We start from the raw sequence: 20,834 nt of genomic DNA on the forward strand, positions 1-20,834 counted from the left end.
TGCCATGACCTATCCCAAGCTCACATTAGTCCTTGCCCTGATGCCAGGGCAGGTGTGATGTACACAGCCAGGCACAGAAATACTTTACCTGGAAGGGCACCCTGGGCCTCAAACCACCTCAATTTGGATCTCACTCTCAAAAATCCAGGTTTGCTCATAAGACACCAGAGTAGAAAAGTTGCTGGAAGTGACAGGTAGTGTACCGGCTTCTGCTGAGTTCCCATAACCACAGTTAACAGCAGAACAATAGCTATGAGCATCAGGCAAGGCTCAAATACACACCAGTGCTTCAGGTCTGGTAATTGAATAATTAGCTTCACACTATTTTACACACAAGATCTTGCTTCGGGGCATGTAAATACTAACCTAGTCTGTTCCCCATATATGGCCTCACCGAAAATGTCCCAACACTTGATGTCAATGAATGGTGTGCACAAAATCTTGACCCTAGGAGCCAGAGTCCCCACAAACACTCTATAGTTTATTACACAGGAAATGTTTATACCCCATCCCTACAGCTAGTCTGATTCTCTAGTGGATAAAGAGAAGTATATCTAAGTTCTCATCTCTCAGGGACCCAACACTACAATTTACCCCAAACCAAATATTTTTTTTTAAATCAAACTCTGTATATGCATGTGTGTGAGAACCTTTATAACATTCTGTTTGAAAGAATACAAAGGAAAACATTTTGGATAGCAATTACAAATTTTAAAACAAACCTTTAAAAGCCCCTGAACAAATCCAACCCATTTTAAACAGTGAAGAGGGAATTTTTTTTCACTATTTCAAAGGAGTAAAGTTTAAATAGAAATGTCATAAGAGATCAACAAATAAACTCCAGATGTGGCCCTCTTGCCTTAGTGTAAGATAGTCAGAAGAGTGTTTGCTGGCTTACCAACACAGGCTAAGTTTTAGAGCAATTTTCAATATCCAACTCCAAAATGAGACATCTTCCAGGCAATAATACACCAGCTTTTTCTACTCTGAAACAAAGACAATTTCCTGGGTTTAAGGACATTCTTTCTCTTATTCAGTCCCTTCAACCACAGAAGTATGTGTGTATAAATATACATATATAGTGTATGTGTGTACAGTGTATATATAACATATAAGTAGTATGTGTATAAAATTTTGTTAAATGAGTACAGACAACTGCTAACTGAAATGAACCTTAAAGTATTAATTAAAAGTAAATTCAAAATTAGTCTTGGGCTTTCTAAACTCACTTTATATATGACGGCCTTTTAACACTTGTTTAACAGAAAGTAACATTTAAAAATCTATGTTTCAAGTAGCTAAAGCTTAAAGCAAGCTTTATGTATATGCAAGCTCCACCTGCTGACCTGCCCATACACAATGACACACACATACTGCTATCCCCACCCCCCAGCACCCATTTCCTAAAAGTCCTTATGAAGAAGACCTGGGTGGCCTGGCTACCAAAGAAACACAAAACAAAACACTCCAACTCAAGAACTAGTGGGTATGAGGGCTCTGCAAGTCTGGCATCCTTGGCCCATCTAGAAGCAATAGTATTTGAATGCAGCTGAGGTGTGGGAGGATGGAAAGGTTGGGCAGGAAGTTAAGAAACCAGAAAGGGTGGCTAGAGAGATGGTGCAGCAGTTAGGATCAGTGGTTACTCTTCCAGAGGACCCAGGTTCAATTCCTAGTCCTCACATGGCAGCTCATGATGCTCCATAACTCCAGATCCAGGGGGGATCTGCCCTCTTGTCTCTGTGGCCACCAGACATCTAAGTGGTGGACAAAAATATGGGCAGGCAAAATACCTGTGCACATAAAAGTGAGTGAGAGAGAGAGAGAGAGAGAGAGAGAGAGAGAGAGAGAGAGAGAGAGAGACTAGGAAGGAGGAAGGCACTACTTTAAATACTACATGACAAATGTTGTTATACACTTTTACACAAATGACTTTATTTAATCCTTATAATAACACTATGAAATAGAATCTGGCTTTTTAAAACCAAAATAGATTTGGGTGTCCTTGTATTATTAAAATCTAAATATACAAAATTACTATTTTTATACTTCTTTTTATGACCAGTTGATCATTCTATTAAGTGAAAGAACATTCAAATTTCTAATATAAGAAAATCTAACCAATTAAATGCACATCCAATTATGAAAGCTAAAGGGACAACAGTGGCCGATTCATTTTACTAGACTCTACAATCACAGACTAAGTCTACACAACTGAAAAGAATATAACTACATTAAAAATATTTTCTCTCAAAAGATTAAAAAAAGCACACAAAACTTTCTATTTTGTAATCTTTTGTATGTTTTACAGTATTTCTTGGAACTGAAGTTAAATGTGGCACTAAAGGGTTTTAGTTTTTTATTGTTATATTTTGTATTTTTGCATTTTCCTGTGATGCTGGTATTGAACCCAGGAACCCAGAACTCCCTTCTGTGGCACATATCCAAAGACAACAGGCTGCTATGTACTATTTGTGGACAGTGTCACCTGATTTCTGGGCTTCAATGAGACACACCGAGATAATAGTCACCACCGTGTCTTTAGTCCTGTATGTAGCTATTAGAAAAAGAGAAGAACATTTGCCACCATTGGGGACATAAAAGGGTTCATTTCACCCATTTCCATCTTGGTGGATGGCTCTCTATCAGTGATCTATGAAAACATGGCATCAAGCTGATCAGTGTGGACACACTAACCTCTCTAAGTATGTCTCCATTCATTTCCAGGACTCTTCATTTGAAGCTAAGTGTAGTCTCTACCCTCCCCATGGCAAATAAGGTTTCAGAATAGAGTGACAGCCAATTTCCCAAGGTTAGTTTCCCTCCAAATGAGATACTGTGAGGTCATCCCAACCATCTCATAGGACTAATGCTCAATGTGTTCAACTAGTAACTAAAGGTTCCTGCCAGGGTGAGGTCACCCTCTAAGGACTGACAAACCACACAGACTTCTCTGGAAAGCTTAGAGAAGAGCTTGCTCTTGGCAGACGGTTTTAATTTTCAAGCAAACTGAATCACCAATCTTCTTTCCATTTCTTCAGGCTCATGTGCATACATGTTTATGCATATGTATGCAAGGAAATCCAGAACTGCTAATTGCTTCAGTCTGAAACCCAAACAATTCTCCCAAGGATAACAAACACACAATGACTGAAAGCTGTATTTCACATTGGCTTATTAAGAATGACAAAAATCTTTACATGTCTTTTAACTTAATCATCTAAATTTGGGAGTGGGACAACATTAGATTCAACTTTATGTCAATCTACTGTACTCCAAGTAGAATGTCCTAAAAGTTATGTGTGTGTGCATACCTGTGTGTATGTGTGTGAATGTGCATTTGTGTAAAATATGTTGAAGTCAATTAAAATGTAATGAGGCAAAATAAAAATGTATAAATTAAAACAACAACAACAACAAAAACCAAAGCCCTAAAAATGTCTTTTAAACCCCCCAAATTGGGCTAAATTTATTCTTGCAAAGGATCTGAGTTTGGTTCCCAGGACCGACATTAGGCAGCTTATAATGACATACAACTCTAGTTTCAGGGGCTTTAACACCTTCTTTTGTATCAGCAGTACATGAACATATTTGTGTACACACACACACACACACACACACACACAAAATATTATTAATTAAAACTAATAATAGTACAGCTGTGAGATATAATCATTTTGGCAATGAATTAAAAAGCAAACAAAAGTCCTTTCATTGGTTAAAGTCCTGAACTTGCTGCTTTGGTGGGTCAAACTGGCTGAATACTGGGCCAGCAAGCTGAAACCAGCAAGGTGGCTCAGCAGGTCATGAGGCTTTGTCCTGCATGGCTGACCATCTGAGAGCACTGAAGGTGAAAGGAGAGAAATGTCCCCATGAAGCTGGTGTCTGACCTTGACAGGCACTCCAAAGTATGTGTGTCTTCAGCACACAATAATGATAAATAAAAGAAGAACTATTTTTTTAAGAGTAACTGGATATCAATGGTTCCATTTGCTTAAACCTAAGAGAACACAGTCCCACAATCTCAGATGGGCAATCTGGCTATGTCTCTAATATCAATGTTCCCTTTGGCAAAATCTTTACATAGGAAGTTTATAGCAGAGACATAGCCAAGCGAATGTTAAAGGTGTGGGGGGGGGCATATGTCAAATATCTAAGGAAATTATGTTAACCAGACCATAACTTTTAAAGTAACTTTAATAATGTATGTGTAATAAAATTCAATAATTTTTAAGTGTTGAATTTGAAGAGTTTTGACAAACATATCTAGTCTTGCAATCTCTAACATGATCATGATATATAGTACATCCATGTACCCACAAAGTTCCCTGTAACCCTGGTAGCCAATTCCCTTCCTACGCCATCAGTCCCTGAAGTGACTTTGGTCACTACAGCAGCTTTGAGTCTTCTAGAATTCCATGTGAGTGAAAGCACACAGTATGTGCTTTTCTGTGTGTGTTTCTGCCACAGAGGATTATAATTCTGAGATGCATCTGGGCTCTGTCTCAGCACTGTCTTTTCATGGTACATAGTCACAATTTCTTACCATTCACCAAGCAAGCCTTTTCTAGTGTATGATTATCAGACAACAACAACAAATCTTTTAGGAATATCTATGGCCATCATCTTTAAACACAGACTTTTATTTCCCTTGGGAAAACACCTAGGAATGAATTCATCGGCTACATGGTCAATGTAGTTTTAACTTCGTGAGAAACCAACAGGTTTCCTCAAGGTGTCTACACTATTCTCCACTCCCAACACCATGATGCAGAAGTCCCAGTACACACTGCCCTGACACTTTCTATGCATCTCAGCCATGGAAAGAGTGTGTAGTGGCACCTCCTAGGTTTACATTTCTCTAATGACTCACCATGGCATCTTTTTATACCACTCACTTCCCATTACGACATCAGAGTTAGGGACAAAACTCTTCAAATCCATTTGGCTAAATTTTAAAAGAGTTGTAGGTCTACTTTTTCATTTTATAAAACCAGGTAAGTGTTTTGCAAGCATATTCCCTCAAGCTGAAACTTGCCTGGTCATTTTCTTAACAGTTCATTTGAGGGACATTGTTTTTTTAATTTTGATAACCATATTTTTTCTTAGTTTCTACATTTAAAAGCCAACATTTATTGTTAGTTAGGAAGGATGGACTGAGTATACAGGATTTCTGGGGCAGGAAAACCACTCAGTAAACATGGTAAATACATGTCATTGGACATTTCACTGTATGTAGGAAATACACATAGTGATGCCTGGCATGAACTATGGAATCAAGGTGACAATGACCTTTTTAGTATAGGTCTGTCATAGTTAACATGTTCATCCTGAAGGCTGCATGTTCGGTGACATTTGAGCACAAAGGAAATTGCTTTACCTTAATACATTTTGCTGTGAACCTCAAACAATTATAAAAACTAAGGTCTGCTTTAAAAAAAATCACAGTAAGTTTTGTCTATAAAAAAAATCACAAAATGTTTCTCCCATATATTCTTATAATCTTGGATGTTTTACTTACATCTGTAATCCATTTCAGGTTAATCTGTGTGTTCGCTATGGGACAAGGTTTATTTTTTCATAGATACAGGTGTCCGTTTCAGCCTCGATTATTGAAAATGCCCATTCCTATAGAATACCTGCAACTTTGACCAAACCCATAGGCTACATATTTCAAGCCAATCTGTCTATACTTAATATCATAATGTGTAGGTAACTATAGCTTCAAACTAAGTAATAACAGGTAGTGAGGTATCCAACTTTAGAACTCTTGTTTTTAAATCACTCACTTACTATAGACTGGTTTCCAGGGCCCATTCGCTCTCAGTGGAGTGTATTCAATATGGCTTCCAATTGATGCTATAGCTCTCTCATCATTTGTTCTTTTTATGTTCCCAGAGGCTCCTTCTACACATGTGCTTACATAAGGCACAAAGATGTCCTATCCAGTTGACATCACCTATATTTTTAGCACATTTTTTTCTTATCCCAGCCATGATATATATGGAAACTACAACTTTTCCCTTCTCACTGCAGCCATGACCCCCTCAATACTTGGTCTCTAGTCTTGGGATTTTTCTATATGACATCACTGAAAGGTTTCTAATCTCTGTTTTCACCATAAGAGAAGCATACTTTTATTTCTGACCTGCCTCAGAGAATCACTGGCCCAGCATGCTGGTCCTAAAGCTAGACCATGTTGGTTCAGTTCAGAATCTAGACCTCACCCAAGCCACTTTTGCCTATAGGCAATGAAATGGGTGAACAAAGCCTTTTCCATTTCAAACACAACGGAAACAGTCCATGGCCAGGACATCGGCCCACTTCCCAGCTCACCAAGAAGTAAGATGTCCTTTTCCATGACTCTGACTCTTCATTGGTCTTAAGTCACTGCTCTATTGCTATGAAGAGACACTATGACCAAGGTAACTGTTATAAAAGAAAACATTTAACTAAGAGCTTGCTTATAGTTTCAGAGGGTTAGTCATTATCATCATGTTTGGGAGCATGAAGACACTCAGGCAAACATGGTACTGGAGAAGTAGCTGAGAATTCTACATCCTGATCCTCAGGCAGAGAGAGAGACAGAGAGCAGAGAGAGAGAGAGAGAGAGAGAGAGAGAGAGAGAGAGAGAGAGAGAGAAACTGGGCCTGATGTGGACTTTTGAAACCTCAAAGCCCACCCCCAGTGACATACTTCCTCCAACAAGGCCACACCTGTAGGGAGAGACCTCTATATACCTGTGTCGCTGACCACACCTGTTTGGGCATGGCCACAGGTATGTAAGGTGTGTGTGTGATAAAGATGGGGGGGGGCACTTGGCCCTCTTGTCGGGTTCTGGTTAGGCCTCAGAGAGCTGCTGAGACTGGAGCACCAATCTGGGTCATCGGTTCCTTGTGTAAGTGATTTCCCCTTAATAAATTAATCTGTACCCATATTCCGTGTATGGTTACCTTTCTTTACACACACCTTCTAATCCTTCTAGTCCTTTCAAACAGTTTCACTCTCTGGAGACCAAGTATTCAAGTATATGAACCTATGGGGGCAATTCTTATTCAAACCACCAGAATAACTTTTAAAAATTTCTTTGTCTTAAAATACTCAAATATGTTTATTATGTCAGCTTTTATCCACCTATGGGATAGTTTTAAAACTTATCATGTAACAGCTGTAGGTCCTTGGGCTTGGGTCATTTGATAGACATTAGTGCAAGTTCACCTACATGCTGGCTATAGTTTGACTGTAAACTGTCTTCCATGGGCACCTGCTTTTAAATGCATGATCCTTGGCTAGGGACCAGGGGAAAGGACGTTGGTATGCAATTAGAGGATGTAGGTTACTAGGGGTAGGCATTCCTTCTTGTTACTCTGAGAGGATTGACCCAATGTGACTGGCAGGTTCATGCTTCTCCCCTTAAGTTGTTTCGGTTTTGTTCCAGCAACTAGAAAAGTAACTAATACAAGACTCCAGAGAGAGGAAGAAGGAAGGGCAGATGACAGACAGACTGAAAGGAGATGGTGTCATATATAGTTTACATAAAAGCACTGACATTTTCTCATCTAAAATATTTCTTGAGGTCTCTTGTGATTTTATGTAGGACTTGCATGCTAGCTATTCAAAGGGATATCCTGTTTCTGAACAAATCAATTAGGATTCCATCTAAGGAAAAAAATCTAAAATTATAAAAAGATTGTTTTGTCCTCAAAATGAGAAGTTGAGAAACTATACATCCACTTAGTTTAAGATAATAAACTTAAAAGACAGAGGTTGAGAATGCTGGGATATAACAAAAATAAGTAAGTAACCACAGATTCAGGGGATAGAGAGGATGAAGGCTGGGGTGATCCTAACTCAGAATGGGACCCCAATTTGAAGCACCACCCAGGAAAACCCTGGGTCACACTGATGATGCATGACATTAGTTTATTTATATCTGGAAACCCTGAGTTATAGAGAATGACTACCAGGTACATTATTATATCAAGTTCCTGTCAAGCCCTCAAATACTCAAGCGGAGCTGTCTGAAGTGTCCCAGAAATTTCTACTAATTATTAGGGAAATTAAGCTGCTACTCTTAGACTGGCTGGCCATTTAGTCTACCTACTTTGTGCTCCCAAATCAGATATTCAGTATCTTGGGAAATTTTAATTTTCATAGGCCAAAACGGCTGCTTATATAAAACAATTGGAGTTCTATTATTTGACTCAGGAAGAGAGGAAAACTAGGGCAGGGTTTATTCCTACCTCAGAATAGAGATCCCCACCCGCCTTATCCAGTCTGCCAGTTGGCTGTCCGGACAGAAGAGCTGTGGGGAAAATCATCCAGCCAGCCAACCTGAAAAAGACGGTGATGATAGAAACTTCAATTCTGGCTCCCCAGGTCTAGCAAGGCAATTTGGGGAAAGTTTCTTTGTAGGTAAAGTAATGTTATTATTCTCTTACTCCAAGCCATATGGATATAGAAAAGGAAATCCAGGGAATCTATGAGGCATGATGCCCTTTACCACTGACCCACAATCACGGTTCCCTGGGTATCAGTCCTACCACAGGTATTGTTCCGGGCCCTTTCTAATGGTGACTGTTGTTTCAGAGATAATGCTTAGATGCTGAAATGGAGGTTGAAAGACTGATTGGTGACTACCTAGCAAGAAGCAGTCCTAAACCTGGTAAGGGGTCTGTGATACCAAATGGCCAATGAACCCCCTTTCCTCTGGCTCCTGTCTTCACAAAGAAGTGACTGCCTCATTCACTGTAACTTTAAGGGTGGTGGGGGAATGTTCTATCACTCCTTGGATCTCTCTCATCTTATGAGCTCTCCTAATAAACAATTACCTGAGGCAGTTTAAAAATAGTTACGATATGAATTCAGGAATCAAGAAAGTGCAGTTGTCTTTGTCTTTAAAGAATGGGATATACATCAGCAGATACAGATATACAAGACAATTTGTATCGAGGCTGGGAATACACATCTACAGATATTCAAGATGGTTTGTATAGAGGATGGGGAATATACACCGGCATATACAGACATACAAGATAGTTTATATAGAGAATGGGAATCTATAAATACACAAGATAGTTTGTATAGAGGATGGGGGATATACATCTATAGAGACAGATATACAAGACAATTTGTAAGGCATAATGTCATCATTTATAAATAATATAAGTATAAAAGTTAACACAAGAAAAAAGAGATGACCTGGTATGGTCTGGCTTTAGTGTATAGTTCAGCTGTGCCCTCTACTACTAACATAATACAGAGGGGAGAGAAAGTATGTCTTTGGGTTGAAGAAAACGAGATGACAAAGCAAATGGATTGAGTACTTCAAAACTGGTCCAAAAGAGAACACAACTAAACAAAATCCATGGCCATTAAAATCACATTATTAGTGCACAGAGACCAAATTAATTCTTTTCCATCTCAATATTCTGCTATATTTTTATAGCACATGTTAAGACTACAACCTCACATACCTGAAAGAGTGTTTTTTAGTAAATGCTAGGATAACAACAATAAGCATTCCTGGTAGGGTATAAAAATAAAAAGACCCATGCATTCACCTCCTTACAAGGTTTTCCTTAGAAAGCTGTTTTCAGTAATCAATGTCTCTGCTCCTTTATTATTAACTTAACCCCAGGATTTCAAAAGCAATACAAAGGTTAAGATGAGCTAATTGTGATTCAAAAGTAGTAATGACTACACAGTGTCGATGACCAGTTAAAATTCCAGGGACCTGATGGTTGGAGTAGAAGAAAAAAAGAACATTTATTCCCACACACCTCTTCCACCAGTAATCAACAGAACATTGGTTTCTCAGGCCCCCTCAATTGGAAGTATTCTTGTTCCTCTGAAATCTCTTGGCATTTGGTCTACTGACCTCTTGCACTGTGTTACAGCCTTGCTCAGACTGAACACAAGTCCTTGAGGGCAAGTTCCAAAGATGGACCTGCTAATGGCCAGTGGGTGGAAGGCCATAGTACACTCTAGCTCAATGAACACAGGCCTGAAAGAATCAATATCCTGACAGCTACCATCTGCCCATGTAAACTCACGGTCTGATCCTATTTTCCTATATTATAGGAGCAGAACACTGCATCATTTAATCAGCAAATGAACTTAATTATTCTTGCCAAGACTTTTTTAAATCCAGTATGAACCAAAAACCTAAAATGAAGTCTTTAGGAGTGCCAGAACATTTTAAACTGATGCCAAATGATCACAGTATGGCTTTGACAAATGCCTTGGAGCCAGTCCTTGGAAGACAAACCTACACTTCTAAACAGAGGTGGCCCACAACTTGTGGGGCTCCTCAATTCCAGGTCATTTTCAACAACTTGGATCTTTGATTTAGACCATTTTACAGACGACGTGACAGCAACACACCCAAGATGAGATGCATGGGTGGGGCTCGTTCGCATTAATTACAGAGGACACCTGCATCGGGCAGCTGGGTAGTAGCTTCCAATACAGAAAGAAGTAGTGACTAAAATAAGCATTGTCACAAGTGGCTTCAACTTACAAGAGTCATCGTCACTTTCATGTGGAGACTCTAAACACTGCCTTCTGTGACTCACTCAGATCACTTGTGAGGCAAAGAAAGAATAAAGCAGAGAGAGGCAAACTGGTTCTGTACTTTACATTTGAAAATCCTTTCTAATTTCATCCAGCGACTAGAGTAAAATCGCTTTAAGAAAAGATCATGGACCCATTCTTAATCATTTGCTCCAATTTGTGTCACTTCCTAGGTGAGAAAACAGCAACAAACCAGCCTGGTTTTGCATACAGTTTAAAGAAGCTAGTCAGGGCAGCAGGAAGGTGAGCAGCTCCTAAGGGGCCATGAACCAAGGAGCATGCCAGCTCTCAACTCCATCATTAGCCCAACCCACAGCTGTGAACAGCACATGGTCTCCCAAAATCTGATGATGAACAAACAAGACACAAACAAAAACAACACAGTGACTTAGACAGCAAACCCGATGTTCCTACCCCTTCAATGCACTTGATCTGACCTTTTCTGTTACCAGCATCACCACTGAAAATGAACTAGAACAAAAGAAGATTGGTTTCGGGCCGCCATAAAGAATGCCACGGTTTGCTACATACATAATTCATGATGCTAAGAGAGCTGCCATCGACATCATTTATCCTTTCCATATTTTTAATTGGAGAAAAGTTACCAGACACTATTTATAAAATCTCTTTATTTCTATAGGACCCTGCCAATTTTAAGAAATGGCACAGCTTACAAACCTAAGATCATAAATCTTCAGGAGTTTATGTGCCATCCATCAGAGAAGGGGAGGCTAATAACCCTAAATAAACCAATTAGGTCAGCAGTCCTGTTGAGACTAATGCTCAAGACAAATCACTTGTGCTTTTCTGTTTTTAAAATAAATGCTCCAGTTTTCATATCACCGTACTGAACTGTGCACTCAAATCAAAGGGTCTGGCCTGTGATGTGACAGTTAAGGAAGGTGAAGCCTGGAGGGAGCCAGAGCCAGAGGAAGGACTGGGATCTGCCTCCTTAGTATCCTGGACTCTGTTTCCTTGGTCCCCAAGGATGCTCTGGGGACTTTTTCATTCATTACACCTGAATGAGCTCAGGAGGCCACTGGACTTCATCCTCACTCTATTCTAATGTGTCTTCCATGCTGCTGCCATGGGGGCTGCCAAGAGTTCACTTCTAACCAAATAAATAAAATGTATGTATACATTATATTTCAGGGCTGTCGATGACTTCAGCTCCTTCTACCACCTTCATCCTCCCCATGGGGCTCTGTGAAAATCTGCAGGCATAGGAGACCATTTCCGGTCCCACCCACCCGGCTCCAGATGGATCCTTTCTTTGGGGCTTTCCCATGTCTCAGAAGGCCTCTGGCCTTGGAATTGATTACAGAGCGCATCATGGCTGTTTACTGCCTGCTCTTCTTCCTCATTTGCAGCTGTACTCTCCTTTGATGCCCCATGACCTAGATGGCAGAGCCCTAGCTCATGTCCACAGTCCAGTCTCTCTGTTAAAAAACAATCACATGAACATCTCACATGTCATTTCCCTTCTCATTCAAGTAACCCCACTTTTGAAAGGTGGAAGCTATGGGTTTTTTTCTAAGGAACTGTTCAGAAATAATAATGGCTCTTGGGGGACAGTCTTGCTTCTTCTGCATAGTGTATGTCCAAGGTATTTAGCCCTCTTATGTATCAGTGTTTCTTATCTGTGAACAAAGATCATGGTAATCAGAATCTACATTTATTGAGCATTTACCACATAGCAGAAACTGTATTGGGGACTGGATGCCTATTCATTTATTTAATCCTCACTTCTCTAAGGAGATAGTGACATAGATACGAATGCTGAGAGAATTTTCCTCCTGGTTTTCGGATGAAGCTGAGGCTTTTGGATGCCAAGTGGCTTCCTAGAAGTCCCAGCCCATGGCTTTGAACTCCACGTGAATGAAACGGAAGCAAGGGCTCTTTCTCTGGTGCTGATTTAGCGTAAATCAAGAAAGCTGTTTGGCAATTCTCATCTCTGGCTTCAGCAAGAGAGACATTTGTTCTGTGTCAACTTCCATAGGAAACCAAGTGGACTCCTTGAGACAAAGATCAGGGCCTTTCCAGATAGGAGCTGGGTCAGAGGAGGGGCGATCGCCAGAGAGGGATGAAGCAGAAAGCAATCCAAAACATGGATGACATACAGCCTGGCTCCAAGCATAAAATCCATGGAGCACATGCTTCAGCATCCTCGGATGTGAGAGAGCATGTGTTTGTGCAGGGCTATGAACAAAGCCACTGACACACCACCAGATTCTTCAAAAGCAAATATTTGTCCATGGCCAAAGAATGGGATTCTTCTCTAACAAAGAACAATGGATACCATTCTAACCCCCCATTCTTCCTCTCTGCTTTCCAGGGGTTATGATCTCAATGGAGATCCCCCATAGATAAGCGTGCCTTGCATCACAAATGGCACTGTAAATCAGAAGGTTTATGGACAGTAAAGGTGGGTGGTTTGGGTTCGCTGACCCTGCAGCTTGCTGCCTATGGAACACCTGAAGCTGTAGGTACAGCAATTTATCTGGTCCTGTTTTGTTTGGGTTTGTTGTTGCTGCTGGGGTTCTTTGGAGGGGGTGGGCAGGGCTAGGCAAGAGATTTTAACTGCTCTGGTAATCAACAAGATGCAGTCGGCCCTCTAAGCGTGAAGTATGTATGTTCCAGAGACAAGGCTCAGCTGCATCCACAATGTTCAAGAAGGGGCTGGGGAGGCAAACGGACTGTCAAACGGACTGTTGATAGGCACGCTAGCTGGCTACACTGAAGCTGAGCCATGGCAGGAAGCCGCCTTCCTGAAATGACCAAATAGAAAACTTGCCTTCTCTTACACCAAGAAGAAAGGATGTAACATAGTAACTAGGGAGAAGCACCTAGCAGCTTGCTTGTATTTGTGGAAATGCAGAGGCTTAAGATAAGAAATCAGTTGAAAAGAACACCTGCTTCACCCAAGAGACATAGAATCAGGGCTGTGCCACTCAGGAGCCATCTGGGGACCAGCCCTGTCAGGGATGGGGACAGATGAATTGCTACTGAGGGCTCTAAAGCTCCTTTTTTGTTCCTGTACCCCGGGGCACAAAACACTCCAGTTCTTAGCAGACAGGGGGAGTCAGTTTTGGCACCGGAAGTATTTTGGAAAATTCACATTTCTTTTTTTAGTACTTCCCATGCAATTCATTAGCAACACTTAAATCAAGGTCACCTCAGCTATGCCATGCATCTCTAGAGGCCCACTGAATATATCTTTTAGTAACATGTTCAGAGGAAATGTCAACCACTCAATCCCCTCCCTCCATACTGTCTGCAGTGATTTTCGGCACTCGGGGTGAGGAGAAAGATTTTTAAAGAGCATATGGTGAAACCCACACTCAAAGAAGCTGACTGTGACATTGTTGGCTTCCAGTGAAATGTACCAGCAAGTATCTTTGAAACTCTGGAGCAACAGAAACAGAGTTTAATTCTGTACCGTTCAACTGGCGAAAACACACTTGAGTTGCACTAGGTTAGACCCATTCCTTACTCATTATGCACACACAAAAAAAGCAAACCATGTGGATAACCTCTTGGAATTTATATTCCCACTTGCAATGAGAACCAAACATCCAGTGCTGGTTCTATGTATACCATACCAAGCATAGGTCTAGAAGATACGATGGTGTGGAACTCCAAAGGCAAAGTAGGGGACAGATTCGCCACCCTGCCACCAGCAGCGAGGTAAAAGTGGTTTTTTGAGTCAGTGGACATGGTTAATGACCAATTACTTTTCACTGATTTCCTACATGGCCCAAGCATATTATTCTCACTGCCACAGTCTTATTTTGATTGGCGATCTTCTTATTTATAAACATGCAAGATTTGTAATTGTGGCTATGTCTAAATAACACATCACACAATAATGGATGAATTAAGCTGTGAAAAGCATAATTACGCTCAAAACAATAGCGCTCCAACATGCATCACAGAAGCCAGTTAGACACATTACCTCCCTTTAAATCCTAATTCCCAAGCCTCCTTCGTGTCCCACCATTCTGACTAATTGCATCTCCAGAGTGTTCTGAGCACAAAGGAGCCTGATAGACTCGACAGGTTTTTAAAAGAAGTTCATTGTTAAACCTCTGAAAGGGAAAAAACTTCTTTAGCTTAAAATCTAGAGAACAGCCTGGAAGACATCAAAGAAGGTCTGTCAGCACAGGCTGACTAAACAGTTCAGAGAAGGGGCCAGAATATTATGTGCTACACCGCAAACATGTATGCAATATGTATATGTGTGTGCTTGGTTTCAAACTGCCCACTATGGCAGCACTTCCAAAATACATATTTTCTAACAGTCTATGTGTGTTAGTAGGTGCACTTGATTGAGTTCAGGTCTCCCAAGAGCCAGAGATGTCAGATCCACCCAGAGCTGGAGTTACACGTGACCTGATGTGGGTGCTAGGAATTGAACTCAGGACCTCTGGGAGAATGGCACACGTTCTTTCCTGCTGAGCCATCTCTCCAGCCCCCAAAATGCATATTGTGATTAAATGCAAGGTACAGAACTAGCATATGTCACCCAGTCTGGTTAAGTACACACAAACACACCTCTGAAAGATACCCCAAGAAACACTTTACAAATGAGAAGAGAAGCGAGGCTGATGATGGGTGGCGCTTCTGCTATTGAATTTAATTTCCATACGAAGCTATTACTTTCTTATTGTTAGAATCATTATATAATTTCTTCTGTTCTCTCTCTGAAATGTTGTTATGAATTTTTTTAAGTTCTCTAAGAAGTCAGTTGTGGAAAAAAAATGTAAAACAAAAATTTTTAGATAACCAAAAAGGCAAACAAGCAAGGGGAGAAGGGATCTTAAATACAGCAAAAACACATGAAGAGTTAATCTAAACTGATAAAGCACTCTGATGACTTTTTTTAAAAGCTGAAAGCCAGTAAGATGATGCCAAAAGATACTATCTGAAAACTCAGGAAAGTAGCAACATAATTAGACGACAGGCATTCGAGTGAGCATCCTCTGAGTCACCCACCATCAAGGTGCTGTTTTCCATTAAATAACAGTGCATTGTTAAGATGATGGGCAGGAGACGGGAAGCCTGGCTAAGAGCTCTGCCAGGTAGCAAGAAAACAATGTGAACATGTTCTGAGACCATGACATTCTCTGCCTAACACCCAGTGATCCTCCTTTAGAAATGGCCATCCAAATGCCAAATGCTCACAGCATGCCTTCCAAAAGCATGGCCCATTTTTGCTGGTTCCTTTAGACCTGGACTCACACTGGAAATAGACCCCAAGTGCTACTGCTCACACCACTGGCATTTCCTGGGCCTGCTCCAGCTCCTGCAGCTGTAAAGACCAGGTGCCCTCCTGCAGGAATGCTGCAGCTCCAAGTGTGCCCATGGCTGTCTGCAGAGGTGCATTTGATGTCTATTGCCCCAGACAATGGGGGTTAGTGTTGTTCCTGTGAACAAATACAGTGTCATGTACAACCCCAGATTCAGTTTTCATACACTTCTACTAGGTTCTTTTATCTATAAAGTCTGTGGATGATAATGAAAGTCCATGGCCCAAATAGAAAAAAAATTCAAAAAACCAACTTTCACAAAGAAATAGAGCCAAGCAAAGTATGGTAGCTCATGCCTGTAATCCTCAAAAGGCAAAGGCAGGGGGGTTTGCTACCACTTTGAGGTCATCCTGGGAAAAGAAAGTCTCAAAAGGTAAACAAAAAATCAGAAAAGAAAAAAAAAGAAGAATTCAGCACAGAATTACAACAATAAAATGCAAAAGTCTTAATGGCTGAGCCAAGGCAACACAGTTAAATAAACAGCTAAAATTGCCTTGCTTGCTACTGTATAAGTGCTCACAATCATTGTGCAGATAGAAATCCCCTACAATGTAATGGACAAAAGCTGTGTTCATTTTAAAAAATCAATATTTAAATCATTTATATAATGATCTAAGTCCAAATTTCAAGAACCTAAGCTTAAAGGAGGGACTGAAGGAATGGAGTGGAGTGATGACATGTTTCAGCTGTGAGTGACATCTTCTCCCTTTGCCCTCCAAATGTGTACATTACAGCATGGGGAAAACTAGTTTCTGAAAGATTGCACTGTGCCACACCCCCACTATTAAAAAAGAAAGATTTTTTACCCATAAGCATATCCAATGTCCAAACACACGTCTGAAAGTTTGGTATGTTCTGAAGAAACGGCAGTCCCAGCAGCAGTTGGAATCTATGGTGTTCTGATCACGTGTGAAACATTTTTCTGAGCAATATACTGCATTAACACATCCCTTGGGACCAGCCCACAGGAAAAAAAAAACAAAAACAAAAACAAAACTATTGTGACTCCCAAAGTCACACCTCTGACAGATGCTGAAACAGAACAGAACCTGGCTGTCTGCCTCCAGCTAGCTAACCACCGTATTAGAATGCTTTAATTTTATTCTTTAAAAAAAACCCATTGCCATTCCCTTTTAAATTTTATTTATTATTATTATTGTGTGTGCACGCACACATGTATAGTAGATGTACAGTATGTATAGCATGTATAGGGTGCCAAAGCCACAGCACAGATAGGAAGATCAGAGGATGAACTTGTGACATTTACTCTCTCCTTTCACCTTTGCTTGGGTGCCAGGGGTTGAATTCAGGTCTTCAGAGGCTTGCTTGGCAAGCACCTCTACCACTAAGCCATCTTATCAGCTGAGAATGCCTCAACATAAATTCTATGTTTCAAGCCAAGGCAGGAAAAAAACAAACAAACAAACAAACAAAGGATATTCTTAAATCTCTTGCACTTCCAAGCATCTCAGTCAAAGTACAACAGATGAGTGCATTGGGGGCAAACTCAGAGGCAAGGACAGACAACTCAAGCAATAACAAGGTGATCGATGCAAGAAGCCCTGTCTTCCTGGAGTCAGTTATATCCCAGTGAATGATATGCATCAAAAAGGGTGTGGGGAAGCAAAGTGAATTTAGGTGGTATTTTCATTTACTCTAGAGTTATAAGCAACACATACAGTGAGTGGAGATGTGTCAGATCCAAACTGGCTTTTCTTTGGTGTTTGTTATGGTAAGATTACAGGGAGGAAAGTCAATGTCCTCACGTACAGTCCTATGGATTAACAAGGCATGCAGCAAGCCACTGTGGGACTAATCCATGGCCCTTTCTTTCCTGTACTCTGATCTGAAGAAAGAAGCCAGTGTCACATGTAGAAACAGTGTCCCATGCAGATCATCTGAGGCTAACCTCGCACTGTTCCAGCTGCAAATGTCTTCCAGGGCTCAGCAGAGCTCTGCCCAATGGCAAAAGCTATGCTCAAGGGCCAGCAAGGGTCACTGGCAAAGCTGATGGGTCCGGAATGTCATTTAAATAAAGAAGTTCCTTCCTCATCATAACTCCTCAACACAAATACAGCAGACGGTCTACGCCATACCCCCACTTAGCCTATCAATTCCCGTGATGTACTGAGACCCACTATCTTCCTCCTGTGGTCACTGGAAACTCTCTTTGACACTCTGCTGTACAGTGGCCTTCCAAGCACTGCTATGGCATGCTTTCTTTGTGGCTCACACCCTGGACGACCTCTGCTGACCCCCACCTCCTGCAGGCCCAGCTATTAGTGATATGAAAGACACTCACTGCAAGCTGCCTGCTAAGGAGCTAACTTCTCTGAGAGGTGAACAGAAGGCTGGCACAAACCCAGCGTGTTCTTATAAGGAGCTCACTCACTAAAGTTCATCTCCAGTGGAAAATGGGGGCAGCAATGATTCCTACCTCATATGGTTACTGGGGTCTGAATGAGCTCACCCACTTGAAACCTCTGAGCCTGCTGAAAAGTCAGCACACACTCAGTCTCATGGTGTCCACAACCATCTCCTTTATGAAGACAGTCATGATGACACACACAATAGATAACCTGCATGGCCTGGAAGCTGAGAACCATTAAAACAACAATGGAGTAGAGAGGTCAAAGCATCCAAGAGAAATATCTTTCTGGTTTGACATGGTCACTCCCCATTACCTTTTAAAAGTGTGTGTGTGTGTGTGTGTGTGTGTGTGTGTGTGTGTGTGTGTGTGTGTGTGCACAAGCTCGCAATTCTGCATGCATATTTATGTACGTGTATGTGTAAGTGGAGACTAGAGATCAATTCAGCAAAACTAGCTGGTCATCAAAGCCCAGGGATTGCAGCCACATGCTAAGACAAGTAGCTTTTTACATAGGTGCCAGGGACCCTAAGCCAGGTCCTCATGTATCCACTAATCCACCTCTCCATCACCTCCACAACCATGCTTAAGCTCCCTCCTTACAAACAAGGAGGAATAAAGGGTTGTGCTACTGCCCCTAATTTGTCAGCATATGGTTCTAACACCATGTCAACAGTACATGACTCATCTTGGGAACAGTGAGGACCTGAGATGCATCTTGGGAGTGGGTAGGATCTGAGATGCTTAACTCTTTGATTCTCTCAACATTTAATAGGTTAATAATAGGAAGACATCTCAGCAAAGCCTCCCTCAACAAAGAAACCTGTAAGTAGTAGTCACAGATGATGGACAACACCCACTTTAATTTGTGCTGTCTTTAGAGTCAGCATTCTTTGGCAGTTGGAAATGACTGATGACCTTGATCCTTCCAAACTAGGAGCTAATAAATGACCAAGAAAGGAGCCCTGGAAGGTTTTAGGAAGACTCTGTGATGATGCTTGTCCCAGCATCCTCTCAGGCTCTGCCTGAGATCTAGACTCCAAGTTAGTTGGAATGAGAGATGTGGGCATTTCTTTCTGCCCACTCTTCTGGGATTCAGCTTCAATCTAAATGAATGGATTTTTTTCCCCCTAGAAAATTAAAAAACTAGACATCTCACAAGCACACAATGGCTTTCTCTCTACGTGGTCTGATTCCATCACTGAAAGATCAAACATCACATTAAGATCCCACCCCAGCTCCCTGTGGCCAAGGTCATGTATTTTATTTTATTCTCCTAAAACTCCTAATTCAGCTCAAAGGTCTGTATAGAGCAAGCTTTCAAAAGCGATTGATGACAGAATCGAGCTAATAACTTGTCTGTTGTCTTGTATGGTAATATCCTAATATTGAAATATTGCCATCCCTTACCTGCTTATAAACCTGTGGCCTAAGGACCAAGCACTCCAAGACCTGAGTGCCTACACAAGCACTCAGCTCAGAGGTCATTACCAGAAAATGCCAGGTGTTGGTGGCGCACACCTTTAATCCCAGCACTCTGGAGACAGAGACAGAAGGATCTCTGTGAGTTTGAGGCCAGCCTGGTCTACAGAGCCAGTTCCAGGACAGGCCCTAAAGCAATACAGAGAAATCTTGTCTCAAAAAAAAAAACAAAAAAAAATTACCAAAAAAACGTGTACATATATACACACATACATACATATGCGTGTACACACACACACACACACACACACACACACACACACACACAGAGAGAGAGAGAGAGAGAGAGAGAGAGAGAGTAAACTCTACCTGCCACAGACAGACCCAAGGGCCTAGGCAGCCTCACCAACCCGAACAAGAGGATCCCAATATGGTCATGTGAGAGATGTCCAGTTAATGGGGAACCCTGGGGAACTGCCCAAACCCTTACTCTTTAACTATGCCCTGCAAAGAACGTTGTCACCTGGAGCCAGGTGGAAAAATTCCAAGGCATTGCATTCCAGGAAGGAGGCCATGCCCTGCCTGGGTGACCCTTGCCTACACAAGCACTCAGCTCAGAGGTCATGCTTTCAAAGCTATGTAAAGGTAGGAAATACCAGAAAATTATTCACATTAAAAGGGTTGATAGTACATTTGATAAATTTCACATTGAGAGGAATAAGAAGGGAGAGGAGAAGGGTAGAGAAGAGGGGAAGAGAAGGGAAGGGGGAGGGAGAGAAGAGAGGAGGGGGAGGGAGGGGGAAAGGAAGGGCAGGAGAAGGAAGAAAGGGGAGAAAGGAGACAGGGTTAAGAAGGGAAGGAGGAGGAATAAGGGATAGAAGGAGGGAGGGGAAGAGGAAGAAGGGGAGGAAGAGGGAGGGGAGGAGGAGGAAGGGGAGGAGGAAATACATGAAGAACAGCAAGGGCAAAGAACACCAAGCATTTGACTCATGAAGCCACCCCAAAACATGCTTTGCTACCAAGCACCTCTGTACAAATTGTATGAGAAAAAGAGACAGCTGGAATAGCCTGGGTGCTCAAGGCTAAGGTTTGGAGTAGCAGGAACTTTCCAGAAGCAAGCTGGGAAAGTCTCCAGGTTCCTAGCATCCAACAAAGCTGCCTAA

The 20,834-nt window shown here is 41.5% G+C and overlaps 1 protein-coding gene across 5 annotated transcripts in view; it reads right to left on the minus strand.

The window, feature by feature from the left end:
- The window catches only part of Mfhas1 (malignant fibrous histiocytoma amplified sequence 1), an 88,218-nt gene that overhangs the window by 58,027 nt on the left and 9,357 nt on the right, over window positions 1–20,834 (minus strand). The window contains exon 2 of one of the 5 annotated variants that reach the window (XM_027391250.2): window positions 6,609–8,331. The exons of 3 other annotated variants lie outside the window; for them this stretch is intronic. In XM_027391250.2, coding sequence (XP_027247051.1) covers window positions 8,315–8,331 — 17 coding nt within the window. In that variant the 3' untranslated portion in view covers window positions 6,609–8,314. One more of the 5 variants, XM_035452121.1, reaches the window with a different exon arrangement.

Source organism: Cricetulus griseus (genome assembly GCF_003668045.3).
Source record: "Cricetulus griseus strain 17A/GY chromosome 1 unlocalized genomic scaffold, alternate assembly CriGri-PICRH-1.0 chr1_1, whole genome shotgun sequence".
Lineage (NCBI taxonomy): Eukaryota > Metazoa > Chordata > Mammalia > Rodentia > Cricetidae > Cricetulus > Cricetulus griseus.